General features: G+C 36.9%; 1 protein-coding gene across 2 annotated transcripts in view; it reads right to left on the bottom strand.

Moving 5' to 3' along the window:
• Window positions 1-267: 267 nt before the first annotated feature.
• Window positions 268-26,846, bottom strand: part of LOC138315240 (testis-specific chromodomain protein Y 1-like) — a 27,417-nt gene continuing 838 nt past the window's right edge. The window contains exons 2-7 of one of the 2 annotated variants that reach the window (XM_069256103.1): window positions 14,632-16,012; window positions 12,814-13,217; window positions 7,945-8,108; window positions 7,421-7,631; window positions 7,004-7,147; window positions 268-1,382 (exon numbers count right to left, since the gene is read on the bottom strand). In XM_069256103.1, coding sequence (XP_069112204.1) covers window positions 1,218-1,382; window positions 7,004-7,147; window positions 7,421-7,631; window positions 7,945-8,108; window positions 12,814-13,217; window positions 14,632-16,012 — 2,469 coding nt within the window. In that variant the 3' untranslated portion in view covers window positions 268-1,217. The remainder of the gene's footprint in view (window positions 1,383-7,003; window positions 7,148-7,420; window positions 7,632-7,944; window positions 8,109-12,813; window positions 13,218-14,631; window positions 16,013-26,846) is intronic. The other variant, XM_069256105.1, reaches the window with a different exon arrangement.

Below are 26,846 nucleotides of genomic sequence, written 5' to 3'. Positions count from 1 at the left end.
TGCAAAGATATATACAATGTGTTGTATGATTATAAACAGCTAGTTCATGGAGTATATTTCCCCTTATTCAACTGTTCCACAGAGAAACACTATATAGGCAACCATTGTTCAAATTAGATCAATAAGACAATATTTTAAAATCTTATTGTTTTGAAGCAAGTGGTGAGAGCTCAATGGTTACCAATCCATTTAACATTAACTGGACATGATGATCAAACTTGGTAATGCCATGTATTACTAAAATTTAGGAAATCTGTTTAACCTTTCTTTGTAAAATTAACTTGGGGAAACCGGCAGCAATGTTTTCACAACATGGGACTGATCATGAGACGCCTAAGGGGATTTACCTGTACCGGTATACTAAGGGCTAGATAGTGACAACTTTTCACTTTTCATTCGACGGTTTTGTTACATGTACATTGTATTTGTGAATACTTTTCACGGTCAATTCTAACAATAAAACATACACATAACTTCTGAGAGTTCATTTGAATGTAGCACACCGAGAGAATTGGATCGTACATGTACACCTCAGAAACCAAGAAAACGTAGGATGGGATTCTGTGTTCTACCTTGTACATATGTGGGAATAAATGTTTGTGCTATATTTAAAAAATCTTCTGGTGATTTCCATGTGAACATATTGTGATAAGGTTCTATCTTCTATAAACCGGACACCTGTATAAACCAAACAAATAGACTAGTCCCGTTCACATCCGGTTTAGACAAGTTATACTGTATGACGTCGCATGATTGTCTCAGTAGACGGAAATGTCACATCCGAGCCGGATTTCTACTGTTTTATGTAGAGACAATATTTTAAAAAATTCACTTATATTTCTATTAATAAAAGTTATGTGATAAATAGAATCTTACAGGCGTGACTATGTAATATGAAATTCATCAAACTCGTTAAAAAATTTGATATGCCACTCGCCTAAATATAAGGCTTGTGGCATATCAAATTATTGAACTTGTTTGATAAATATCATATTACATAGCCACGAGTGTAAGATCCTCTATATATCAATTGTTTGGTCAATAAGGAAAAACTTGTTCATTTAAATAAGTGATGTGTTTTAGCTAGATAATTTAGCATTCACAGATCTACAGTAGTCATTCTCTAGACATTTACATTAAAATCAAGAAAATAATTTAATTGAGTATCTGGACAAAATAAAAGTCAAAGAATTTACAATCTATGACCTATATTGTCATCATGTACTGATGAAATTCTTCTCGTTGCTGAGGTAAACCTCAATGGCCTTCTGTGTTTCAAACGATGGCCATCTCTCCAAGAGGAGGTTACTCTCAGACTCATTTGTGAGTTCCAATTTAGTTCTCTGATGGCTGCGTATCAAAAGCTTGGTCGTTTCAAGGGCCTGTAAAAAATCATCACCAGTACATAAATGCAAATATTTAATGATAATTTGATATCCGGAAAAATATTCATTTTAAAAATATTATTTACAGATGATTTCTTCAAATGCTAGCTTATGTATTTTAATTTCTTTCTTTGTTTCCATAATTTGGGAATTGGTACTTCATGACAATATATGCAAAGATATATACAATGTGTTGTATGATTATAAACAGCTAGTTCATGGAGTATATTTCCCCTTATTCAACTGTTCCACAGAGAAACACTATATAGGCAACCATTGTTCAAATTAGATCAATAAGACAATATTTTAAAATCTTATTGTTTTGAAGCAAGTGGTGAGAGCTCAATGGTTACCAATCCATTTAACATTAACTGGACATGATGATCAAACTTGGTAATGCCATGTATTACTAAAATTTAGGAAATCTGTTAGCATTTATCTTATCTCATCGCAATCGACAGATGGAGAGACAGAAAAACAATCCTTAATCAAAATCTCTCAGTTTTGTGAAAGGGGAAATAACTCTCAAATATATTTATTTTTATACCTTAAAGATGCTCCACCGCGGACAGAGCCTAAACTATACTTATCATTTGAACAATAATTGGTGTTTAATGGTGTGTATATTCAGTAACACCCCTATAACATGAACAGCAGGGGACCAGATCAATATTTAGAGGAATACCCGGTTTTTGACTCATCCAAGGTTGGTCTCAATCGATCGCAGACAGTTGAAATGACCAGTCTCAAACTATGACAAACAATGGCATTTTAAGTGTGGAAGAGTATTTTGATAGCAATATCAATTTGAACAAGAGATCCCAGAGGGATCTTGGCGCCCACCAAAGAATGATCTATGTCTGACAACAGAAAGAGGGATCTTTTCCCTGCTTTTCAAACTTTTACTACATACTATATATGAACCTTGAGAAAGATCCTTTCAGTACTTTCTGAGATATGTAGCAGTAACAAACTTCAATTATCAAAATTCAAGATGGCTACCTGTCGATCATCTTGCTGACCGATCTGTCCCAAAATGCAATATGCACAACTAGGGTCGTAGGGGAACCTACATATGAAATTTGAGAAAGATTCCTTCAGTACTTTCTGGGAAATAGTGTTAACAAACTTTAACTATCAAAATCTAAGATGGCCGCCAGTCGGCTATCTTGTTGACCGATCACTCCCAAAATGCAATATGCACAACTAGGGTTCAAGGGGAACATGCATATGAAATTTGAGAGAGATCCCTTCAGTACTTTCTGAGAAATAGTGGTAACAAACTTTAACTATCAAAATCCAAGATGGCCGTCAGTCGGTCGGCCATCTTGCTGACTGATTGGTCCCAAAATGCAATATGCACAACTAGGGCCCTAGGAGAACCTATATATGAAATTTGAGAAAGATCCCTTCAGTACTTTCTGGGAAATAGCGGTAACAAACTTTAACTATCAAAATCCAAGATGGCCGCCGGTCGGCCATCATTGTTGACCGATTGGTCCCAAAATGCAATATGCACAACTAGGGCCCTAGGGAAACCTACATATGAAATTTGAGAAAGATCCCTTCAGTACTTTCTGAGAAATAGCGGTAACAAACTTTAACTATCAAAATCCAAGATGGCCGCCAGTCGGCCATCTTGTTGCCCGATTGGTCCCAAAATGCAATATGCACAACTAGGGCCCTAGTAGAACCAACATATGAAATTTGAGAAAGATCCCTTCAAAACTTTCTGAGAAATAGCGGTAACAAACTTTAACTATCAAAATCCAAGATGGCCGCCAGTCGGCCATCTTGTTGACCGATTGGTCCCAAAATGCAATATGCACAACTAGGGCCCTAGGGGAACCTACATGTGAAATTTGAGAAAGATCCCTTAAGTACTTTCTGAGAAATAGCTGTAACAAACTTTAACTATCAAAATCCAAGATGGCCGCCAGTCGGCCATCTTGTTGACCGATTTGTCCCAAAATGCAATATGCACAACTACGGCCCTAGGAGAACCTACATGTGAAATTTGAGAAAGATCCCTTCTGCACTTTCTGAGAAATAGCGGTAACAAACTTTAACTATCAAAATCCAAGATGGCCGCCAGTCGGCCATCTTGTTGACCGATCGGTCCCAAAATGCAATATGCACAACTAGGGCCCTAGGGGAACCTACATGTGAAATTTGAGAAAGATCCCTTCTGTACTTTCTGAGAAATAGCGGTAACAAGAATTGTTAACGGACGGATGGACGGACGGAAGGACGGACGGACGACGGACCACGGACGAAAGGCGATTTGAATAGCCCACCATCTGATGATGGTGGGCTAAAAAGAAAAAAAAATGTACATGTATTACATAAAATAAGTGTTTGAAAATGCTGACGAGAAAATAAACAAGAGGCCCAAAGGGCCTTAACGGTCATCTGACTACCTTGGCAATAGTTAAATTAATTATATATGGTGTCACTTTGTCAGGACCATGTCAGGATCATTTTCAATTTCTTTCAACAAATTTTATTTCAAACAAGAGGCCCAAGGGCCTTAACATATAGGAAATTAATTAGATATAGTGTCATTGTAGCCATCTTCGATTTTGGATTGACCCAAAAAATAACAACACTTTGTCGCGAACATGTCGGGATCATTTCATGCAAGTTTCAGCCAAATCGCATCAGTAGAACTTGAGAAGTTCAAAATGTGTTTTCAAGATGGCGGCTGCAGCGGCCATCTTGGATTTCGGATCGACCTAAAAAATAACACTTTGTCGGGACCATGTCAGGATTATTTCATGCAAGTTTCAGCCAAATCGCACCGGTAGAACTTGAGAAGAAGTTCAAAATGTGTTTTCAAGATAGCGGCTGTGGCGGCCATCTTGGATTTCGGATCGACCCGAAAAATAACAACACTTTGTCGGGACCATGTCAGGATCATTTCATGCAAGTTTCAGCCAAATCGCACCGGTAGAACTTGAGAAGAAGTTCAAAATGTGTTTTCAAGATGGCGGCTGTGGCAGCCATCTTGGATTTCGGATCGACCCAAAAAATAGCAACACTTTGTCGGGACCATGTCAGGATCATTTCATGCAAGTTTCAGCCAAATCGCACTGGTAGAACTTGAGAAGAAGTTCAAAATGTGTTTTCAAGATGGCGGCTGTGGCGGCCATCTTGGATTTCGAATCGACCCGAAAAATAACAACACTTTGTCGAGACCATGTCAGGATCATTTCATGCAAGTTTCAGCCAAATCGCACTGGTAGAACTTGAGAAGAAGTTCAAAATGTGTTTTCAAGATGGCGGCTGTGGCGGCCATCTTGGATTTCGAATCGACCTGAAAAATAACAACACTTTGTCGGGACCATGTCAGGATCATTTCATGCAAGTTTCAGCCAAATCGCACTGGTAGAACTTGAGAAAAAGTTCAAAATGTGTTTTCAAGATGGCGGCTGTGGCGGCCATCTTGGATTTCGGATCGACCCGAAAAATAACAACACTTTGTCAGGACCATGTCAGGATCATTTCATGCAAGTTTCAGCCAAATCGCACTGGTAGAACTTGAGAAGAAGTTCAAAATGTGTTTTCAAGATGGCGGCTGTGGCGGCCATCCTGGATTTCGGATCGACCCAAAAAATAACAACACTTTGTCGGGACCATGTCAGGATCATTTCATGCAAGTTTCAGCCAAATCACACTGGTAGAACTTGAGAAGAAGTTCAAAATGTGTTTTCAAGATGGCGGCTGTGGCGGCCATCTTGGATTTCGGATCGACCCGAAAAATAACAACACTTTGTCGGGACCATGTCAGGATCATTTCATGCAAGTTTCAGCCAAATCGCACCGGTAGAACTTGAGAAGAAGTTCAAAATGTGTTTTCAAGATGGCGGCTGTGGCGGCCATCTTGGATTTCGGATCGACCCGAAAAGTAACAACACTTTGTCGGGACCATGTCAGGATCATTTCATGCCAGTTTCAGCCTTATTGCACCTGTAGAACTTGAGAAGAAGTTCAAAATGTATTTTCAAGATGGCGGCTGTGGCGGCCATCTTGGATTTCGGATCGACCCGAAAAATAACAACACTTTGTCGGGACCATGTCAGGATCATTTCATGCAAGTTTCAGCCTAATCGCACTGGTAGAAATTGAGAAGAAGTTCAAAATGTGTTTTCAAGATGGCGGCTTTGGCGGCCATCTTGGATTTCGGATCGACCCGAAAAATAACAACACTTTGTCGGGACCATGTCAGGATCATTTCATGCAAGTTTCAGCCAAATCGCACTTGTAGAACTTGAGAAGAAGTTCAAAATGTATTTTCAAGATGGCGGCTGTGGCGGCCATCTTGGATTTCGGATCGACCCGAAAAATAACAACACTTTGTCGGGACCATGTCAGGATCATTTCATGCAAGTTTCAGCCTAATCGCACTGGTAGAACTTGAGAAGAAGTTCAAAATGTGTTTTCAAGATGGCAGCTTTGGCGGCCATCTTGGATTTCGGATTGACCCGAAAAATAACAACACTTTGTCGGGACCATGTCAGGATCATTTCATGCAAGTTTCAGCCAAATCGCACTTGTAGAACTTGAGAAGAAGTTCAAAATGTGTTTTCAAGATGGCGGCTGTGGCGGCCATCTTGGATTTCGGATCGACCCGAAAAGTAACAACACTTTGTCTGGACCATGTCAGGATCATTTCATGCCAGTTTCAGCCTAATTGCACCTGTAGAACTTGAGAAGAAGTTCAAAATGTATTTTCAAGATGGCGGCTGTGGCGGCCATCTTGGATTTCGGATCGACTCGAAAAATAACAACACTTTGTCGGGACCATGTCAAGATCATTTCATGCCAGTTTCAGCCTTATCGCACCGGTAGAACTTGAGAAGAAGTTCAAAATGTGTTTTCAAGATGGCGGCTTTGGCAGCCATCTTGGATTTCGGATCGACCCGAAAAATAACAACACTTTGTCGGGACCATGTCAGGATCATTTCATGCAAGTTTCAGCCAAATCGCACTGGTAGAACTTGAGAAGAAGTTCAAAATGTGAAAAGTTAACGCACGGCGCACGGCGGACGGCGCACGGCGCACGGCGGACGGCGGACGACGACGGACGAAACATGACGACTATAGGTCATCCTGACCCTTCGGGTCAGATGACCTAAAAAATTAATACCAAATCATTTATTTTGTTTTTGGTGCATGCACAATCAGAACTTCATTCAATATAGGACATAGTGTCATGGAATTTTTTCTAGACACAATTAATTATTTTTTGATATTTTTATCTTCAAGTAAAATTAAAAGATCAAACTTTTCAAATGTGGTAGTGGTCTAGGTGTAAAGAGAGTAACTTTTGTAAACGAAGAAAAATACTAATTCGTCTGCTCATGTTTTTAATTGAGTAAAATACCATTTGTGTAACCACCTTTCTGCTTAAAAAGACCATTTATTTTTTATTTATTTTTTGTTGGGGGGAGAGGGGGGAGTGTCTTAAAGCCAAATGTGTTTTCTATTAAGACCAAATTGAATTCTTTCTTAGTTTCTTGGGTGGTCTTCATCTTTATAGACATGTTTAACCTTTAGTGACATTTGTGTGTAAGAGTGATGTATATGTATGCTCAGTATTTGTATTATAATAGTACCTTTCCCGACATGCTTGACATGTTCTGTATCCGTGGAATGACCTCCTGCATGATAGTTGTTGGCCAAAATACCTGGGAAACCAAACCAAGCTGGCAAGCCTCAATGGCTGTGATTTTACGTCCTGCGATCAGCAACTCATTTGCCTGAAACATGTGTTATTGCATTAAAATTAGTGATACATTCTAATGTAAATGTACATTATTCAAAGACTTTTGCCATATATCATATCGATAGTAGTCAAATTGTTAGAAGACATTCTGCTGATCTTCATCAAAATTGATCCAACTGTCGTCTAAGCCCCTGTTATATATTGTCTGTATGAAGAAAACTAGAAATGTTGCTAGAGTGGACAACTAATACCCTCCCCCTTCCCCTCTTTACTTTGTTGTGGGAGGTATAATCAGTAGTAAACAAACCATTGCCATGCCAACAGCTGTCGGAAGCGAGTAGGTGGCTCCACCTTCAGGTGTCTGTGCCAGATGAGCATATGGCAGATGGAATGTGGCCTTATCACTGGCATACACCACATCACAGAGTGGCAACATAGTCATACCCAGACCAACTGCTGGTCCTGTTACCACAGCAACAATTGGCTTCGGAAATGTGATCAAGGATTTGGTAAAATCTCTATAAATTGTAAAAGAAATCAGATAAAATGATGAATAATTCATATGTGTCGATCCATTTTTTTTATTCTGAACAAATGAAATCAATATGTTTATGCATGTATAGCCAACAAGCCTTTTCAAATGAATATGTCCCAATATGATTTAAAGCATAGCCAGTTCATTGAAACAAATTTACATTATTTTATATCTACAATATTATGCATTTGCTTTTCCCAAATGTATGATCAAGCCTTTAATCTATGCCTTCTAGATATATCAAAAGCTGTTAACACTCAATACCACAGGAATATATGTACATGTATGGAGCTTACCTAAGAGCATCAACCATCTGACGTGCAGCAACACGCTTATCTCCCCTGACAAGATAGTGAAGGTCAAGACCCTGGCAGAAAACATTGCCGAGCCCACTAAACATGACTAAGTTACTGTCATCATACTTGGCTGAGTTGAGCGCTGAGCATATCTCCTGTATAACCTGTTGGGAGAAAATCAGTTAGCTATTATTCAACAGACTTGTAACTGTTAACAAATTTTGGTAGTCATAGTGACACTCATATATGTGATACATTTAATTAAACCTTGTTGTGTGAATACCTTAACAAATCAATGAACAACATTGTGAACCTATTCGAAAGAATTTCGCTTTTCCCTATCACACCCTTTCATGTTGTTTTACTATTACATATATCTCACTAACAAATATAGTAGAAGATATATCAGCAGCTTATTTTTTAAATTAAGAGTCCATGCAGGTAAATGTATATTTAAGTACCTATAATTCATGGATTATCTATAATTATTGTAAACAACTTTCTTTTGTGTGCTATTTACTTTCGCAAATTACGCGATCAGAGTAAATTTGGAAAGTTTTTTTGTGTGAATTAGGGATGTCGCGGTTCATGATTTTTCAGCTCGGTTCGGTTTCAACTTTTTTTGATCGGTTTTCGGTTTTTTCGGTTCGGTTCAGACAAATCTTCATTGAACACTTGTCTTTTTTCTATCAAAAACAAGTTTTGCTTTAGATTTAAAGATGGTATATCACTTCAACAAATGGTTTTTTTCTTTATCAATATTTTACTTCTAATTAAAAACATATAATTAATTGCGTCCTGAAAAATAATCCATAGCACTATATCCGATATAGATTGAAGTTCTAAAAGTGCATGCAGCAAGGAAATTCATTAATTATTTTATATCATTTTGTGTCTTAATTAGACATATAACACGATTAAATACCAATTTTTGTTCAAATATTGAGTAATGAGTATCATTTATGATCTGTCAGCAGTGGAACATCTTTAAAGAACATAATTGAACATTTTCTTATCTTTTTAAATCTTTCAGTACTATTGACACATTAAAGGTGATAAAAACAGATTTTAAATATGTTATTTTTGTGTTGATATTTGTTTATTGTGGTGCACTTTACGATTTCCAACAAAAAATACAGGTTGTATTTGACGTAATTGCCATAAAATGTGCTTGAAACGAAGTCCACAACGACCCTTGTCTAGAACGATCGCATCGCTTATCGCCCCTGATATCACCAGGTGGCCGTAGATTCGTGACGTCATCTGAGACTAACAGCTGTGACAAGAGCCGGGAAACTCAATGGGGCAGTGTTGCGGTATTGGCGATTATAGATATTTAAAACAGTCGCGCTACGTGTAGTTGCTATATTGAATAGTGGAAATGAATCCGTATATAATATATAATCTATAACATACAATGATATAATAAAAACGATAGCTTACTCATTCTTATCGTCATATTCTGGGCTATAAAATTGTTATGTTCAGTATGGTAAAGATGGTCCGCCGCTGACAAATGGTAAATTTTAACTATCAAAAACAGGAGCAGACGATTTAGTATTTTTCTTCAGTTACAAAAGTTACTTACTTTACACCATTACCACCATTGAACAGTTTGTGAGCTTCTAATTTTACTTCAAGTTAAAAACATGAAATATAATTAATTGCATCCCGAAAAAAATCCGTGTTATTATATCCTATATGGAATGAAGTACTGATTGCGCATGCACCAAAGGCGAAATAAATTATTCTATATTATTGTTTGTGTTAATTAGACATATATATACACGATTAAACACCAATTATTGTTCAAATGGTGAATATCATTTATGCTCTGTCGGCGGTGGAGCATCTTTAAAAGCCATTTGACACCGTGTACGTGTGTGCCACTGACTCAGGTTCAAGGGGGTTGCGCTTGACTTTTGTCTGTAACTTAAAACTCAAAACATAGACTTTAAAGTTTAACCAACAAGAAGAAATATAACTTTACAAGAAAATGGACCCAAATTACAATGAGACTACATGCTACATGCACATACATGTACATATAATGCATATTTATAAAAAAAAAAAAACCCGCCATCCTTCATACCCTATCCAAAACCCTATCATACCGCGATAAACGTGCCCCCTATCCCGCCTTATGTACGTACTGCACACCTCTATATTTCCTATTTGAAGCTTAATCCTTCAGAACACTGCACAGAAAGGGCTAGACTTATTTATTTTCTTAAAGTTCTATGTACAGTAGTAACAATACACGCACGGCCAATAAAAAAGACGGGACACAAAACACAGAAACTAGATACAATGACCTAATATGGATGACATGTACTCGTGGACAAGATACACATGTAATAGTTCAACTAACACAGGACCATGAAACAACATATATTCTAACCGTGCGGAGTTTTGGAAATAAGAAACCTGTTGACCTTAGTAAATTTTAAAAGTATACGCACAGACCACAGCACACTAGATAGCCTATTGACCATTATGAGACGATCTAGGGGTCTAAATAAAAAAAAAATCGGTAAAATTCGCATTCTTCATATATATACGCAAGTGTACTATGTAGAATATAACAGGAAATTAATGAGTACTAAAATTGGCCAAATTTGCGAGCATTGTGGTGTTTTGGGGGTTCGGGGGAGACCCTGATAAAGATATTACAATTTAGAATGACTGAGATATGAGTTTCACGATGTATTTTGACGATTTTGCGAGGGCTTAAGGCGAGAGATTTTGTTTTTTGGGGGTCCTAAGGTCTACCCTGAGAAGGAAAAATACTACTAAATGTATTTACGATTGCTGAGATGAGTTTTACGATGTATTTTGATGACTTTAGAGCGTTCTTAACATGGTAATTTTTCGAATTTAAATTCCTGCAATTAAATATTGATAACTGTGAATGTCGTCATATCATTATGCAACCCTGCTCGATCTGAACTAGTCCGCTAAACCTGCCTATATTATGAGGCTTTTTTCCCCCCCTATATATTAGGCAAAAAAAAAAAAAAAAAAATTAAAAAAGCCTAATAATATGAGCAGGTTTAGCGGACTAGATCTGAACATACCGGTTTCACACCACCGGCACATTGTTGTGTAACTTAAAATAAATATGAAAATCCCTAAAATGAAGTATGAAAAATGTGCAGAAAGACCTCTTTTATTTTTAATGCGCATTTTGAGAACATTTCAGTCGACGAAAATGGGGGGCAAAAAGACACAACTTATAAATTATTGATTTTTTTCTTTTAATCTGCATGTATTTTTCATGTCTCCGTATGTTTGTAACAGATGATTTTTCTATTAAAACGTAGGTCTAAAGAGGTGGGCCCCAATAATTGTCCATTTTCGCTACGATCTTATTTCGCACATAAAATTACCAGTAGATTCTATGTATATCAAAACTCCTCGGTTAATTTTATGTGTAAACTATAAATTACATACATGCACAGTCGTATTACTCCAGGGTGGACTGAATAGGAAAGAACTACTTATTCATTCGTGGTTTAACCCCTGGCACACCATAAGCCACATGACATATGTACCCGCGACATTAATGACATCATTATTTACATGTAGTGACGTCATTTCATAGGTTATGACGTCAATAATGTGTCATTATGTAGGGGATAAATCACGCTACCCAATAAGTCGAAATATAACATATTTTTCTCCGTGTGTATTTCCGTAAGTACTAAGACATGTGGCTAAAATACACATGCATGTTGACAGTTCCGCGATCGGCACACCGGCTTCCGGTAGTTGATTGTCTCAGATGACGTCACAACTCATCGGAACTCAAGGGAGGTAAGTCATAGAAAAAAATCTGTCGTCGAAAAGATGTGAAGATTGCTTTCATTAATTTTACTATTTAGAGACAAAATATAAGCAAATATCAAACTGGTAATTGTTTAGATAGGGCATACAAATGTTTCTAGCGTATTATCTCATTTTCCATGTCCCTTCTGTTTTTATCACCTTTAATCAGTCACAGAGAGATATATGTCCTCGTATCCTTTATGATACATTATTTCGTCACTAAAACTTTTCTCGTATCCTTCATGACGCATTATTATGTGATAATTGACATGTGAAAATCGTAAGTTTTACCGCAAATCAATACATTGTTATTATCTCAGAAAAAGTTTTTAAAAAGTATTATGCATTGGAATTATAATAGAGATAAACATTATTACGTACCAGGTGCATGTTCAATCATAAAATGGTTTAATTCACGGAATATTGGCCGACGGAAACGGCATTGTTTACAATCGGCAACACAATGGCGGCTTGATTTAGCTGCCGATATTCTGCAGGATTGTTATCGAAGAAAATATAATAAAAAAATCATCAATTATAAAATATCAAACAATAAGTGAAATATATCATTTAGATATTATGTATGTGCAAAAAAATGTCCGCAGACAGCAAAAAACGATCTTCTGAATGACTGAACTTGCACACGTGTTACACATATATGTCGGTCAACAGGTGTATTTCTCGGGATTCTGACAAACAACTTCGCCGTATTTTCAATGAAATAATCTGCAATACAGTTTATACACGTAAATTACAGGTATTATAGGACAGTTATTTTTTTTAATGAACCGAACCGAAACTAAGAATTATCGTACCGAACCGAACCGTACGGTTGAATTTTTCGGTTAACCGTGACACTCCTAGTGTGAATTAATATCTACACCTTATTGAAAAGAGTTTCCATTCGGTTTTACAATCCTTGATTGTTAATCTTTGCAAACTTGTTTTGAATTGGAAATCCTGACATTTTGTAGCTGTAAAAGAAAGTTAGTTTAAAGTATATCTAAATCAAACCAACTGATATTAATTTACAAACTATACCTGTGGATTAAGAGCATTTTTCATCTTGGTATGTGTGTTCATCCAGATCTGTGTGTATTTAGAACATTTCTTAACTACAATGTCCTTGTAGCGAAATGCACATTCACTTTGTCTCACGCTGATCCTTCTTTCCATTTCCTCTGGGGGAGAGTCGCCGTTCTCAACACGCTTACCTCCCTTTTGTTTTAGCTGTTGTGGAAGGTTGTCGAGAAACATTCGGTACGACATTGACGATGGACTAACTGGGATGACAGCAGGGAAGTACTGGTAAGCTGGTACATCTCCGCATAGGGACTCCATAGAGACCGAGGAAGTGGTGGCTGTAGACGGCATCTTTATTACACTTGCTTTGCTCATAGGTTTGACTGTAGTGAACAGAGGAGTGGGTGACACAGGCCTCGCTACTGAGGATGATTGAAAATACATATACCAAAAATATACCAAATATAAGGCCATCATGAGATCAACACAGGGCTATTGAGATCGTAAAATGACGTTAGTAAAGTACTATTTATCTTTGATTAGTTCCACTTTCCATGGCCAGTAATTGTGACATCACACTTATCATTTAACAAGAGGTCCATGAGCCTTAACGGTCACCTGAGTTCGGATATAGAATGAAGACATAAACACTATGTACATACTGGCCCTTGAAGTTGGTCAGTCATTTTATAAATTTAACTTTTTTAATCTATGAAGAGTATATATTTGCTTCCAGCAAACCTGTGAACTCAGAAGAAGATTTTCTGAAAGCCCAGGGGGTCACCGAGGACTGATATAAATGCTAAAATGCTATATCTCAGGCTAATAATTCTAATCAAGTTTGACTCATTTCCTATGAAAATTGAGCAAATAATATTCATAAATGTGTTTTTCCAAAATAACTAAAGTAACTTTGACCCCCTCCTCATGGGGAAACATGAGACCTCAGGGTCATATAATTCACATTTTCTTTTATTTAACACCTTTTAATGATACTGGTATGGTATTTGATTCTTCCATCTCTGTGAGTAGAAGATTTTTGAAATTTTAGTCAATGTTTGCCCTTTGACCCCTCTCAGTAGTACTACGTACCTTACAATTTTGATAATGATTGGCCTTATATTATGCTTTAGAAGATGTACTATGCAAAATTTCATTGAAATTGCCTCAGCAATTTTGGAGAAGTAAAAAATGTAAATTGTTTACGGACATATGACGCATGACGGACAAAAGGCGATTTAGGTCACTTGAGACTTCATCTCGATCATGATCAGGTGACCTAAAAATATTTGACATCATAAAAGGAAAGTGGGACTAATTTAGTAATTAATGCTAAGATAAATATAGTACTTTACCCATGTCATTTTTGGATCTCAAAACCCTGAATTGAGGTAATGATAATCATGTACAAAATTGATGTGTTTGATACAAGAAAAAGCGTACACATAACTTTGTCATAAGAAGCAGAATAAAACTTAAAGGAAATGAATGTATACTTGTATACAGACATAGAAAGGCGACAGGCCATTAGGTTGGTGGACTTAATATACTTTCATAAAGATTATAGGAATGGCAAACACTACAAAAAAAGTCCATTTGCAAACAATAAATATAAAATGAAACTATACATGAAATGTATTATATATGGAAATCAATGTGATATAAATTTTTAAATTATGGATGGATCTAATTTAATAAATGCATTAATCGGCCAACTTGTTGATTCATGATGATAAACTGTGAACAAAAGTCAATATTATACAAAAGGAAGCCAAGAACTATCCTGTATATGTATACACACAATGCATTATTTTATTTGACTTTTAATTTACTTACATGGCAACATCACTTTCTTGGACTTGATACTGTCTATCAAATGAATCTTTTTTCTTTGGGTTTCTTGATTGGCTCTTATTGGGCTGATCTTCACTTGAAGTGTGCGCTGACCAGTAGGTGTTGTCGGAGTAGAATACTGCATCTTTGAATTTCCTGCAATAGCCTTCACACTGATGTTATTGTTAGGGGAAACTTTACAAGAATTTTCTGTGACTTTGGGATGCAATTTTTTATGAGACAAGCAACATTCATGTCCAGAAGAATCTGACTCTTCATCTGAAACTATATCTACTACTTCAACATGGTTCATATTACCTTTCATGTTTTTTTGGTATTTTTTCATTGCTCTGATTTTGCTAAGTTTTGCCTCTAATTCTGCTGTGCCTGTGCTTTTATCACTGGACTTCCTCACTTCTTTCTTTTTCTGAGATTTCCCGTCTGGACTCAACTTTGATCCTTTTAATTTGATTTTCATTGAGAATTTTTTATTTGAATTAGACTGTTTAGATTCAGACCCTTTAGACTTGATTGGCTTTGTTGACTTTTTTATACCTTGAGATTCTTGTTTGCCAATAGATTTTGTGTCTTTTTTTTGCTCACTTTGAGATTTTGGAGATCCTTTTGTATTTTGTTTTTTGGCAGCATTTTTATTCTTCACTTTGTCCTGAGCAATTTTCTTGCTTTTATTTAGCACTTTTTTAGCTGCATTTGAAGTTTTTTTCCCACTGTTTTCTGATTTTAAAGAGGGTTGCTTTGTCTTCTTTAGAACTTTTTTCTTTGGCAACTCGGTTGAATTTGTTTTCTCTTTCTTCTGTTTTTTCTTTCCTCCTTCTGAAGATGTTGTTTTCCCATTGTTGCTGCTAACCTTCTTTGTAGATTCTGAAAATGAAGCTTTACCTTCTTTGGAAAGTTTCTTTTTTTTAGCAGTAGGTTGTTGGGGGCTTGAATCTAAATCATCAGCTTTCCGCTTCAGTGAAACTTTATCAACAGTTTTTTTATTGGGAGACTGATTTGACTTTTTGTCTTTTGAAACACAAACATTTTTGCTTTTTTCTGGAGACTTCGGAGATGACGTTGATTTTGGAGACAGTTTAACAGTCTGTTTTGGAGGTGTTGTTTTTAACAATGTATTTGATTTCTTTTGATGCATGCTCTTGCTGATGAGCTCCATTGCAAAAATGTGAGCATCGTCTCTCTGTTTCGTTGGGGAGGATTTGTGAGCTTTGCCACCATTTTTCTTTTCAAAGTCTTTGATAAGATGAAGACAATCCAGAAGGTTATCCAAAGGTTCCCAAGTATCCCAATCTTCACTGAAACCTTTCCATCGGATTAGATATTGTAATGTAGAATCATTCACTTGTCTGTCTAAAACACGTTCAACCTGAAAAATGTGCAACACATATCATAACTGTTGAATTGGGTAGTGCAAATTGTATTCTCTTATAATTATCAGGTAATTAGGAATAAAAAATGATACAACTATCTTTAGAATCGAGATACAAAATGTCATGTACGGTAAAATTACCGCATATATCTAATTAAAAATCACCTTGCTATCCTGGATAATCCAGATATTTAGTCAACTTCATATCTTTGATATATTATACAATGCTCTTTGTATGCTTTTTTAATTATACACTAATTATATATATAACATGAATATCACTTGTTGTGATAAGGCCAAAAAAAAAATGTCTGTTTAGGGTTACCCGACCATTTTTTTTTCTTCCACACTTTTATATGAAAAAAAAAATGAAAGCCGGGATTTCGATCTCAGACTCCGATTTTGGCCATACATTATCTAGAGTGAAAGACACTAAAAAAAAAAAAAAGAACAAAAAATCCTCCCGACCGACCCAATTTTTTTGCCAATTTAACCCTAAACAGATACACTTTTTTTGGTCAAATTATAATGATGACAATATGTTATTTGTATGCTTTGTATCAAACATAACATTCATGAGCATCGCTTGTTGTGATGATCATAATGATGATATAGCAATAGAAATTAAACAAGATAAACCTACTAGACCTATCTAGGCTCTAATTATCTGTTTGCTCCCCCTCCCCCAATAAATTTTAATTTACAATTAAAGGTAGATGTACTCCAACCATATTTATATATATAAATACAATGTAAAACCAAACTACATTAGTCTATGAGTCACAGCTTCCAGTGATTGTGATGTCACAAACGTCACATAAAAATGTGATACTATGATCACAAGAAGGTGAGACTAATTGACAGTTTTAAAGCAGACTGAATCGAAGATGAACTTTAATTACTCGATACCAATTATAAACAGTGTCGGCGAGTTGGACCTTTGGATATAGTACTGCGCTCTGGCCCTACACCAGACACCAATTTATCTGTCATAATGCATGTCAAAGTCTGGTGTCAGGGCCAGAGTATCTCGGGCTACAATTAATAACCACTACCTTTCCGAAATGGTCAGCTTCTAATTTTTAAAATGGCAATTAATGATATCAATAATTTTGTATATTCATAAAAGTTATCAGCTTTACGTTTATTAATACTAACTTAATAAGTCTTATCATCACTTTATGAAAAATTTAATTAATATAAATTCAATATTAATTTTCAGAATATGGGTCTTATTGTTTCCCGCCATTTTCCTTAGGCCATACCAATTTGAAAAAAAGTACTTCAGGAATTCCCACTCCTAAAATTGAAATTTCAGAAAATTATATATAAAAAAAAATAATCCCGCTCCTGTTCGGATTCCGGATTTTGATGAACGAATTCCATTTTTATATTATTTTCATGCATTTTGGGTGCACAGTGCACAATTAAACGCTTGAGTCGATCGGAAAACGAAAGAAAAACAAAAATGGTGCGTAAAAAATGGGATGTAAACAATTAATATGCTTTCGTTGACCACTTTTTAGAACTGTAACTTTTAGCCAAACTAAAGCAATTAGAGGAAAGATTAAAATCAGTCTCTGTTGTGAATGTTAAATCAGGAACAGGGGACGTCCCCTGCATGGCAACATAAGGTTATGAGGACTGATCTTGCAATGTTTCGTTAAAGTTGATGTTAAGAGTTGTTAGTGATTGACGGTCATATTTTGAAAACATGATTAACATTACATTCTTCAAAATCACCAACTAAAGGTTGTATCGAAATAGCATCTCATCATATGACGTTAAATTATTATGGTGAATTAGGTATAAAATTTATTGAATATACGGAAATCAGCACGTGATTGGGAGAAAGCGATCATGATCACTATACATTTATATATACATTTTTAGGCCTAAGTTAGAATCTTGACAATCAGCATTTAATATTGTGATGAACGCAAACACAAAATTTTGCATCCTTCGAAGTCTTCTGGGGATACATTAAACGGACATTTTTGTGTGTTTTTCTCAAGTGTTTTCTGTTTGTGTCATTTTTCATTAAAATATAATATAAAAATTATAGACTATTAAAAGGTGTTTTTGATAATATTTTAATATTGTTGTAGTATTGTCTCAGTAAAACGAAACTTACAATTTTGAGAAACCATCAGAATCATATGGAGTCCATGCATGGACTTCTAGGATATATAGTAGCCTAAATTAGTTGTTACGATTTTTTCTATCTAAAACGACTTCAATTTCCTATGACTTGCTTCAGATTTATTTAATGTTGTTTAGCAATAAAACATAAATTACCACCCCATTCTTAATTTTTTTTCAAATTCATACTATTTAGATGCAAAACTGGTAATATTGACAAAGAACATACAAAAGCTACAATTGCAAGAAGATTTTAAACTACCTTTAATATTCATGTCAACTGCTATTAAAAGCTAGCAATTAACATTTCAAGAACATTATAACCATACAAATGACACTCAAATATAATAAATGGGAACATGTTAAATCCTACATATATTAAAATATAGCATTTTACAACCCGCTTGCTCCCAAAATGAGAAATAAATATTTTTGAAAATTTTTTGACCCTCTCGCTCCAATTTTTTAATTTCAAATTCTAGAAGAACTATTTTTCAAATTGGCATACCCATAATATATAAACAAGTTGTTATAATCACTGCACCAGAGGACCGACCAGCGAAATTAATATTCACTGTAGTGTTATGACAGAATTTATGCGGGGATTTTCTAATGTGAACTATAAAACAGTATTGTACTCTAGGTGGGGGTATAGTTAACCCGTACCCACCACCCCGTACCCAAAATTGGCGAAGTCGTACCCAAAATATTTGGCGAGCTCGTACCCATGATTGGCTAACCCGTACCAATCAAGTTTCATTGGTTTTTTAAATTTAATTAAGGTATTAATATTAATTTCTTCTGTTTATCTGATTCAATATATCACTGGCCTAAATAATGCATAATTGAGTCAACGTAGATATATTCCAATACCTGGTAAAATCAGAAAATATCTGGTAACATGCTATATACTTTTCAAGATTACAAAAATATACACTACAATACATTAATCAGTAATGTTATATTTATATACACATGCACTTTGATATATTTTACAAGGTATGACATCTGTAATAATTTTTTGTAAAAGGTAATTCAAAATCATCTTCCGTGCCCGTTGTGACTTCACACGGCAAATCTTTTTGTTTGACTGACTTGCAAAACAAAATCCAATGAAGCAAAATAGATCGTTGTTTTTAATCAAAGGAGGAAGTCGAATAAAAACCAATGCCTTATAACAAAGTAAAATGGTTTTTTTTTATAATTTACTTTTTATTCAGGTTTTTCATCAATACCTGTACAATATGCAATGTATGAAAATGCTTGCACTCATCTTTCATACATTTGCACCCACTTAAAGATGCTCCATCGCCAACAAATGGTATTTTTTTCACTATCAAAAACAAGAGCAGACGATTAAGTATTTTTCTTCAGTTACAAAAAATACTTACTTTACACCGTTACCACCATTGAAAAGTTTGAGCTTCTGATTTTACTTCAAGTTAAAAATATAAGAAATAATTAATTGCATCCCGGAAAAATTCCTTGGCACTATATCCTATATGGAATGAAGTACTGATTGTGCACGCATCAAAGGCGAAATAAATTATTTTATATTAGTTTTTGTGTTAATTAGGCATATATATACACGATTAAACACCAATTATTGTTCAAATGATGAATATCATTTATGCTCTGTCGGCGGTGGAGCATATTTAAATATATTGATTTTTTATATTCTTTCAAAAAGTATTTTACATGGTAATCAAATACATTACTAACACACATAAACACATATATATATATATCTACTATTTATTCCTAACAGGTTGCATATTGCGTTTAGTTTATATTAGCATATATTAGTTTAAAGTTATTGAAGATTATGTATTTTATTATGATTTCAAAGTGTGAAAACTATAATACATACAATTATTACAAATAATTTAAATAAAATACCAAATGCAAGCATTTATAATTAAGTAAATTTGATGTTACCAATATAATGTATTGACTTTATGGAAAGAAAGAGGTTGGTAGAAAGAGAATAAGAAGACAGAACAAGAGGCCCAGAGCACAGGGACCTGGCACGATTTTTTTTAAACTAACAGTATACATATATATATATTATAGTATCAAGGGTATGAACTCGGCAGTAGAGAAAAACGGACCTATTTTTTTTAAACCGTGATTATTTTAATAAATGGTTAATATACAACATTGACTGATATCTTACCTTAAAGAGAAATAATTTATCTTTCCATTGAGTGCTTGATGAACAAAATTGGCCAAGTATTGACGAAGTTATGGCTTGATGAATCGGGAAATTTATGAAAAATATGCCAGGTAGACATTTCCCTGTCCGGTCTAAATGTCGTCTCGGCTCTAATGGGCACCTCAAAAACCAAGCCAAAATCACAAAATCTACGCTTGTGGTGGTAAACAGTACCCATAACTGTGTTCATCCACAATCTCCTTTGGAGGTGTCATGACCCGTACTTTGTAGAAACTCCATTTAAACATTGATATCATGTGGCTCACTTACTTTAACCGTCACCGCCATGTTCATTTGTTTTTCGGAACGCTTCTCGAGTTTACCCATTAGCACAACATTACATAATTTGCATAATGTAGTCACGATATGTAAAGTCGAGAAGCGTCCCGAGAGAAAAAAGAACATGGCGGTGACGGTTAAAGTAAGTGAGCTACACGATGTTTAAATGGAGTTTCTACAAAGTACGGGTCATGACACCTCCAAAGGAGATTGTGGATGAACACAGTTATGGGTACTGTTTACCACCACAAGCATAGATTTTGTGATTTTGGCTTGGTTTTTGAGGTACCCATTAGAGCCGAGACGACATTTCGACCGGACAGGGAAATGTCTACCTAGCATATTTTTCGTAAATTTCCCGATTCATTAAGCCATAACTTCGTCAATAATTGGCCAATTTTGTTCATCAAGCACTCAATGGAAAGATAAATTATTTCTCTTTAAGGTAAGATATCCGTCAATGTTGTATATTACCCGTTTATTAAAATAATCACAGTTTTAAACAAGAGGCCCAGAGGGCCTGTATCGCTCACCTGGTTTTTTGTTAGTAATTATCACAAGACTCTGACAATTAGAAAAATAAGCAAATTGACTCCCAAAGTTTAATTTTGAATCACAACCATACAATGATGCTATTGATACCATACAAATATGCTATCCAATACATAGGTTCAGAGACAAAGTAATTTATATGAAAATAGTAGCCTAATTGACCTTTTGACCTCGCATCTATTGCCGTCTAAGGCCCCGGGGGTCAGCCCTATCATTTGTACAATTTCAAATCCCAGCCCTATAAGGATGCTACCATTGCATTATAAGTGCTCTTCCATTCTTAGTTGCAGAGAAGAAGTCGTTTATATGGAAATAGCTAAATTGACCCCTTTTGACCCCACCCTTCAGGCCCCCGGGGGGTCAGCCCCATCATTTGCAAAATTTTGAATCCAAACCCTATAAGGATGTAACCATTGCATTATGAGCGTAATCCCATGTTAAGTTGCAGAGAAAAAGTCATTTATATGGAAATTGACCACTTTTGACCCCGCCCCTCAGGCCCCCGGGGGGTTAGCCCTATCATTTGCACAATTTTGAATCCCCACACTATAAGGATACTACCATTGTATTATGGGTGCTATACCGTGCTTAGTTTCAGAGAAGAAGTCGTTTATATGGAAATAGCCAAATTGGCCACTTTCGACCCCGCCCCTCAGGCCCCCTGGGGGTCAGCCCCATCATTTGCACAATTTTGAATCCCCACCCTATAAAGATGCTACCATTGCATTATGGGTGCTATACCATGCTTAGTTTCAGAGAAGAAGTCGTTTATATGGAAATAGCCAAATTGGCCCCTTTTGACCCCGCCCCTCAGGCCCCCTGGGGGTCAGCCCCATCATTTGTACAATTTTGAATCCCCATCCTATAAGGATGCTACCATTGCATTATGGGTGCTATCCCATGCTTGGTTTCAGAGAAGAAGTCGTTTATATGGAAATAGCCAAATTGAACCCTTTTGACCCCGCCCCTCAGGCCCCCCGGGGGTCAGCCACATCATTTGTACAATTTTGAATCCCCAACCTATAAAGATACTACCATTGCATTATGAGTGCTATCTCATGCTTAGTTTCAGAGAAGAAGTCGTTTATATGGAAATAGCCAAATTGACCCCATTTGACACCGCCCCTCAGGCCCCCGGGGGGTCAGCCCCATCATTTGTACAATTTTGAATCCCCACCCTATAAGGATGCTACCATTGCATTATGGGTGCTATCCCATGCTTGGTTTCAGAGAAGAAGTCGTTTATATGGAAATAGCCAAATTGACCCCTTTTGACCCCGCCCCTCAGGCCCCCGGGGGGTCAGCCACATCATTTGTACAATTTTTAATCCCTACCCTATAACGATACTACCATTGCATTATGAGTGCTATCTCATGCTTAGTTTCAGAGAAGAAGTCGTTTATATGGAAATAGCCAAATTGACCCCATTTGACCCCGCCCCTCAGGCCCCCTGGGGGTCAGCCCCATCATTTGTACAATTTTGAATCCCCACCCTATAAGGATGCTACCATTGCATTATGGGTGCTATTCCATGCTTGGTTTCAGAGAAGAAGTCGTTTATATGGAAATAGCCAAATTGACCCCTTTTGACCCCGCCCCTCAGGCCCCCGGGGGGTCAGCCCCATCATTTGTACAATTTTGAATCCCCACCCTATAAGGATGCTACCATTGCATTATGGGTGCTATCCCATGCTTGGTTTCAGAGAAGAAGTCGTTTATATGGAAATAGCCAAATTGACCCCTTTTGGCCCCGCCTCTCAGGCCCCTGGGGGGTCAGCCCCATCATTTGTACAATTTTCAGTTAGTAGCCCATAAGGATGCTACCAGTCAAATTTTGTTGAAATCCGACCAGCGGTTATGGAGAAGAAGTCGATTGTTGACGGACGGACGGACGGACGGACGACGGACGACGGACGACGGACGACGGACGCCACGGTATGGCATAAGCTCACCTTGGTCCTTCGGACCAGGTGAGCTAAAAAATAGGTCCGTTTTTCTCGACCACCGAGTTCATACCCTTGATACTATAATAATATAATATATATATGTATACTATTGGTTAAAAATTTTCGTGCCAGGTCCCTGTGGCCCAGAGGGCCTGTAACGCTCACCTGGTTTGTAATGCCAAGTAATTTTCTGAATACAGGTTCATTGTTTCTTTTCTGAAGGAATTTTAATATCAACCTCTAAATCCCCTATTGGGCCCCACCCCTCCTGCCCCCAGGGGGTCAGAGCCAAAATTTATACAAGTTCTGTTCCCCTTCCCCCAAGGATGTTTATGGCCAAATTTGGTCACAATCCAAGCAAAACTCTAGGACAAGTAGCGATTTATAGGATTTACCTCTATTTCCCCTATTGGGCCCCACCCGTTCTGCCCCCAGGGGGGCCAGAGCCAAAATTTATACAAGTTCTGTTCCCCTTCCAAAAAAGATGTTTGTGGCCAAATTTGGTTACATTCCATGCCGAACTCTAGGACAAGTACCGATTTATAGGAACCAGAGCCAAAATTTATACAAACACAGTTCTTATTCTCCCAAGGATGTTTCTGGCCAAGTTTGGTTACATTCCATGCAGAACTCTAAGACTAGTAGCGATTTAAAGGATTTACCTCTATTTCCACTATTGGGCCCCACCCCTCCAGCCCCCGAGGGGCCAGAGCCAAAATTTATACAAGTTCTGTTCTCCTACCCCAAAGGATGTTTCTGACCAAATTTGTTTACAATCCATGCAGAACTCTAGGACAAGTACCGATTTATAGGAATTACCTATAATTCCCCTATTGGGCCCCGCCCCTCCTGCCCCCCGGAACCAGAGCCAAAATTTATACAAACAGTTCTTATAAGGATGTTTCTGGCCAAATTTGGTTACATTCCATGCAGAACTCTAAGACTAGTAGCCATTTAAAGGATTTACCTCTATTTCCACTATTGGGCCCATCCCCTCCAGCCCCCGGGGGGGTCAGAGCCAAAATTTATACAAGTTCTGTTCCCTTTCCCACAAGGATGTTTGTGGCCAAATTTGGTTACATTCCATTCAAAACTCTATGACTAGTAGCGATTTAAAGGATTTATCTCTATTTCCCCTATTGGGCCCCGCCCCTCTTGCCCCTAGGGGATCAGAGCCAAAATTTATACAAGTTCTGTTCCCCTTCCCCCAAGGATGTTTGTGGCTAATTTTGGTTACAATCCATGTAGAACTCTATGACTAGTAGCGATTTAAAGGAAATGTTGACGGACAGACGGACGGACGGACGGACGACGGACGGACGACGGACGCCGCGCCATGACATAAGCTCACCGGCCCTTCGGGCCAGGTGAGCTAAAAAGAGAGAGAGAGAGCAGCTGGTAGAAGGGAGACAGTAGATTAGTTAAGTATGTTTATTTGAAGTGCGATGGCAGAGCTTTGAATACTTGCAAAAAAAGTATTTGTTTCCATTGTTTCCATCAAATTTAAACCTGTGAACTTAGAGGTATTTTTTGAAATTTTAATCAATTTGACCCTGTTTGGTCCTGCCCCTCTGGTCCCCCAGGGGGTCATCGAGGACGGATATAGATGTTAAAATGCTATATCTTAGGCTAATAATTCTAATCAAGTTTGACTAATTTCCTACGAAAATTGGGCAAATAATGTTCACAAATATGTTCTTCCTATATAAACTAAAGTAAACTTGACCCCTCCCCAGGGGGTAACGTGAGACCCCAAGGTCATATAATTCACAATTTTTATAAAACACCTGAAGACCTTTCCATCTATAATTATTTGATTCTACTATATCCAGAATTTTAAAAGGATATTTTTGAAGTTTTAGCCTAATATGACCCTTTTTTAGCCCCGCCCCTCTGCCCCCAGGGGGTCGGCCAGGACCAATGTGGATATGATATTAAAATGCTATCTCAGGCTAATAATTCTAACCAAGTTTGACTCATTTCCTATGAAAATTGAGCAAAAAATGCTCATTAATGTGTTTTTCCTATATAAACTATAGTAAACTTGACCCCCTCCCCAAGGGGAAACAGGAGACCCCAGGGTCATATAATTTACAATTTTTATAAACAAACTTTAAGACCTTTTCATCGATAAAGTGTATTTGATTATACCATTTCAAGAATTTTAAAAGGATATTTTTGAAGTTTTAGCCTATTTGACCTTTTTTGGCCCCGTCCCTCTGCCCCCAGGGGATCGGCCTGGACCAATATGGATATGATATTAAAATGCTATCTCAGGCTAATAATTCTAACCAAGTTTGACTCGTTTCCAATGAAAATTGAGCAAAAAATGCTCATAAATGTGTTTTCCCAATATAAACTATAGTAAATTTTACCCCCTCCCCAGGGGGAAACGTGAGACCCCAGGGTCATATAATTCACAATTTTCATAAACGACCTTAAGACCTTTCTATTTATGAAAAGTACTTGTTTCTACCATTTCCAGAATTTCAGAAGAAGATTTTTGAAGTTTTAGCCTATTTGGCCCTTTTTTAGCACCGCCCCTCTACCACCAGAGGGTCGGCCAGAACCAATGTGGATATGATATTAAAATGCTATCTCAGGCTAATAATTCTAACCAAGTTTGACTCGTTTCCAATGAAAATTGAGCAAAAAATGCTCATAAATGTGTTTTCCCTATATAAACTATAGTAAACTTGACCCCCTCCCTAGGGGGAAACGTGAGACCCCAGGGTCATATAATTCACAATTTTTGTAAAGGACCTTAAGACCTTTCTATTTAAGAAAAGTATTTGATTCTATCATTTCCAGAATTTCAGAAGAAGAATTTTAAAGTTTTAGCCTATTTAACCCCTTCTGACCCCGCCCCTAAGGCCCCTGGGGGTCAGTCATAGAAAATTTGTTAATAGGATTAAATGGCCATCTCATACTGATAATTCTGACAACATTTGACTCATTTCTTATTACAAATGACCAAATAATGCGCAAAAATGTGTTTTCTCAATATAAAGTATAGTAAACTTAACCCCCTCCCCAGAGGAAAACTAGAGACCCCAGGGTCATATAATTCACAATTTTTGTAAATGACCTTAAGACCTTTCTATCTATGAAGAGTATTTGATTCTACCACATCTGTGAGTAGAGAAGATGATTTTTGAAATTTTACTCAATGTTACCCCTTTTGGCACCTCCCACAGCCCCCTGGGGGGTGGGGACCATATAATTCACAATTTTGATTGGTCTTATGCCTTAGAAGGTTTGTGCAAAATTTCATTGAAATTGCTTCAGCAGTTTTGGAGAAGAAGTCAAAAATGTAAATTGTTTACGGACATACGAGGCACGACGCACAACAGACGACGCACAACGACGGACAAAAGGCGATTAGAATAGGTCACTTGAGACTTCGTCTCAGGTGACCTAAAAAACCAGATGCAGAGAAGTCTGGGGCAAAATGCGGGAAGGAAATCTTTGATATACCGGTAGATCTATTGAGAAAATGGCCAAAATATTTATCTTTTATCTATTTTTTTATATGCGTTGTAACAAAATTTGACATGCAATTGGTTTTTTCTTCCTAATTATTTTGAATAATAATAAGCTACGCGAAAAATACACAAGAGGGGGAAAATGTAAAAATTCTAATTAAAAATGAATAAATCTTGGCTGGAATCTCTTAGCTTGCGTACCGTTTTATGA

Source organism: Argopecten irradians, chromosome 2 (genome assembly GCF_041381155.1).
Source record: "Argopecten irradians isolate NY chromosome 2, Ai_NY, whole genome shotgun sequence".
Lineage (NCBI taxonomy): Eukaryota > Metazoa > Mollusca > Bivalvia > Pectinida > Pectinidae > Argopecten > Argopecten irradians.
Note: the sequence above shows the minus strand (reverse complement) of the source record. Positions and strands in the feature narration are given on the sequence as shown.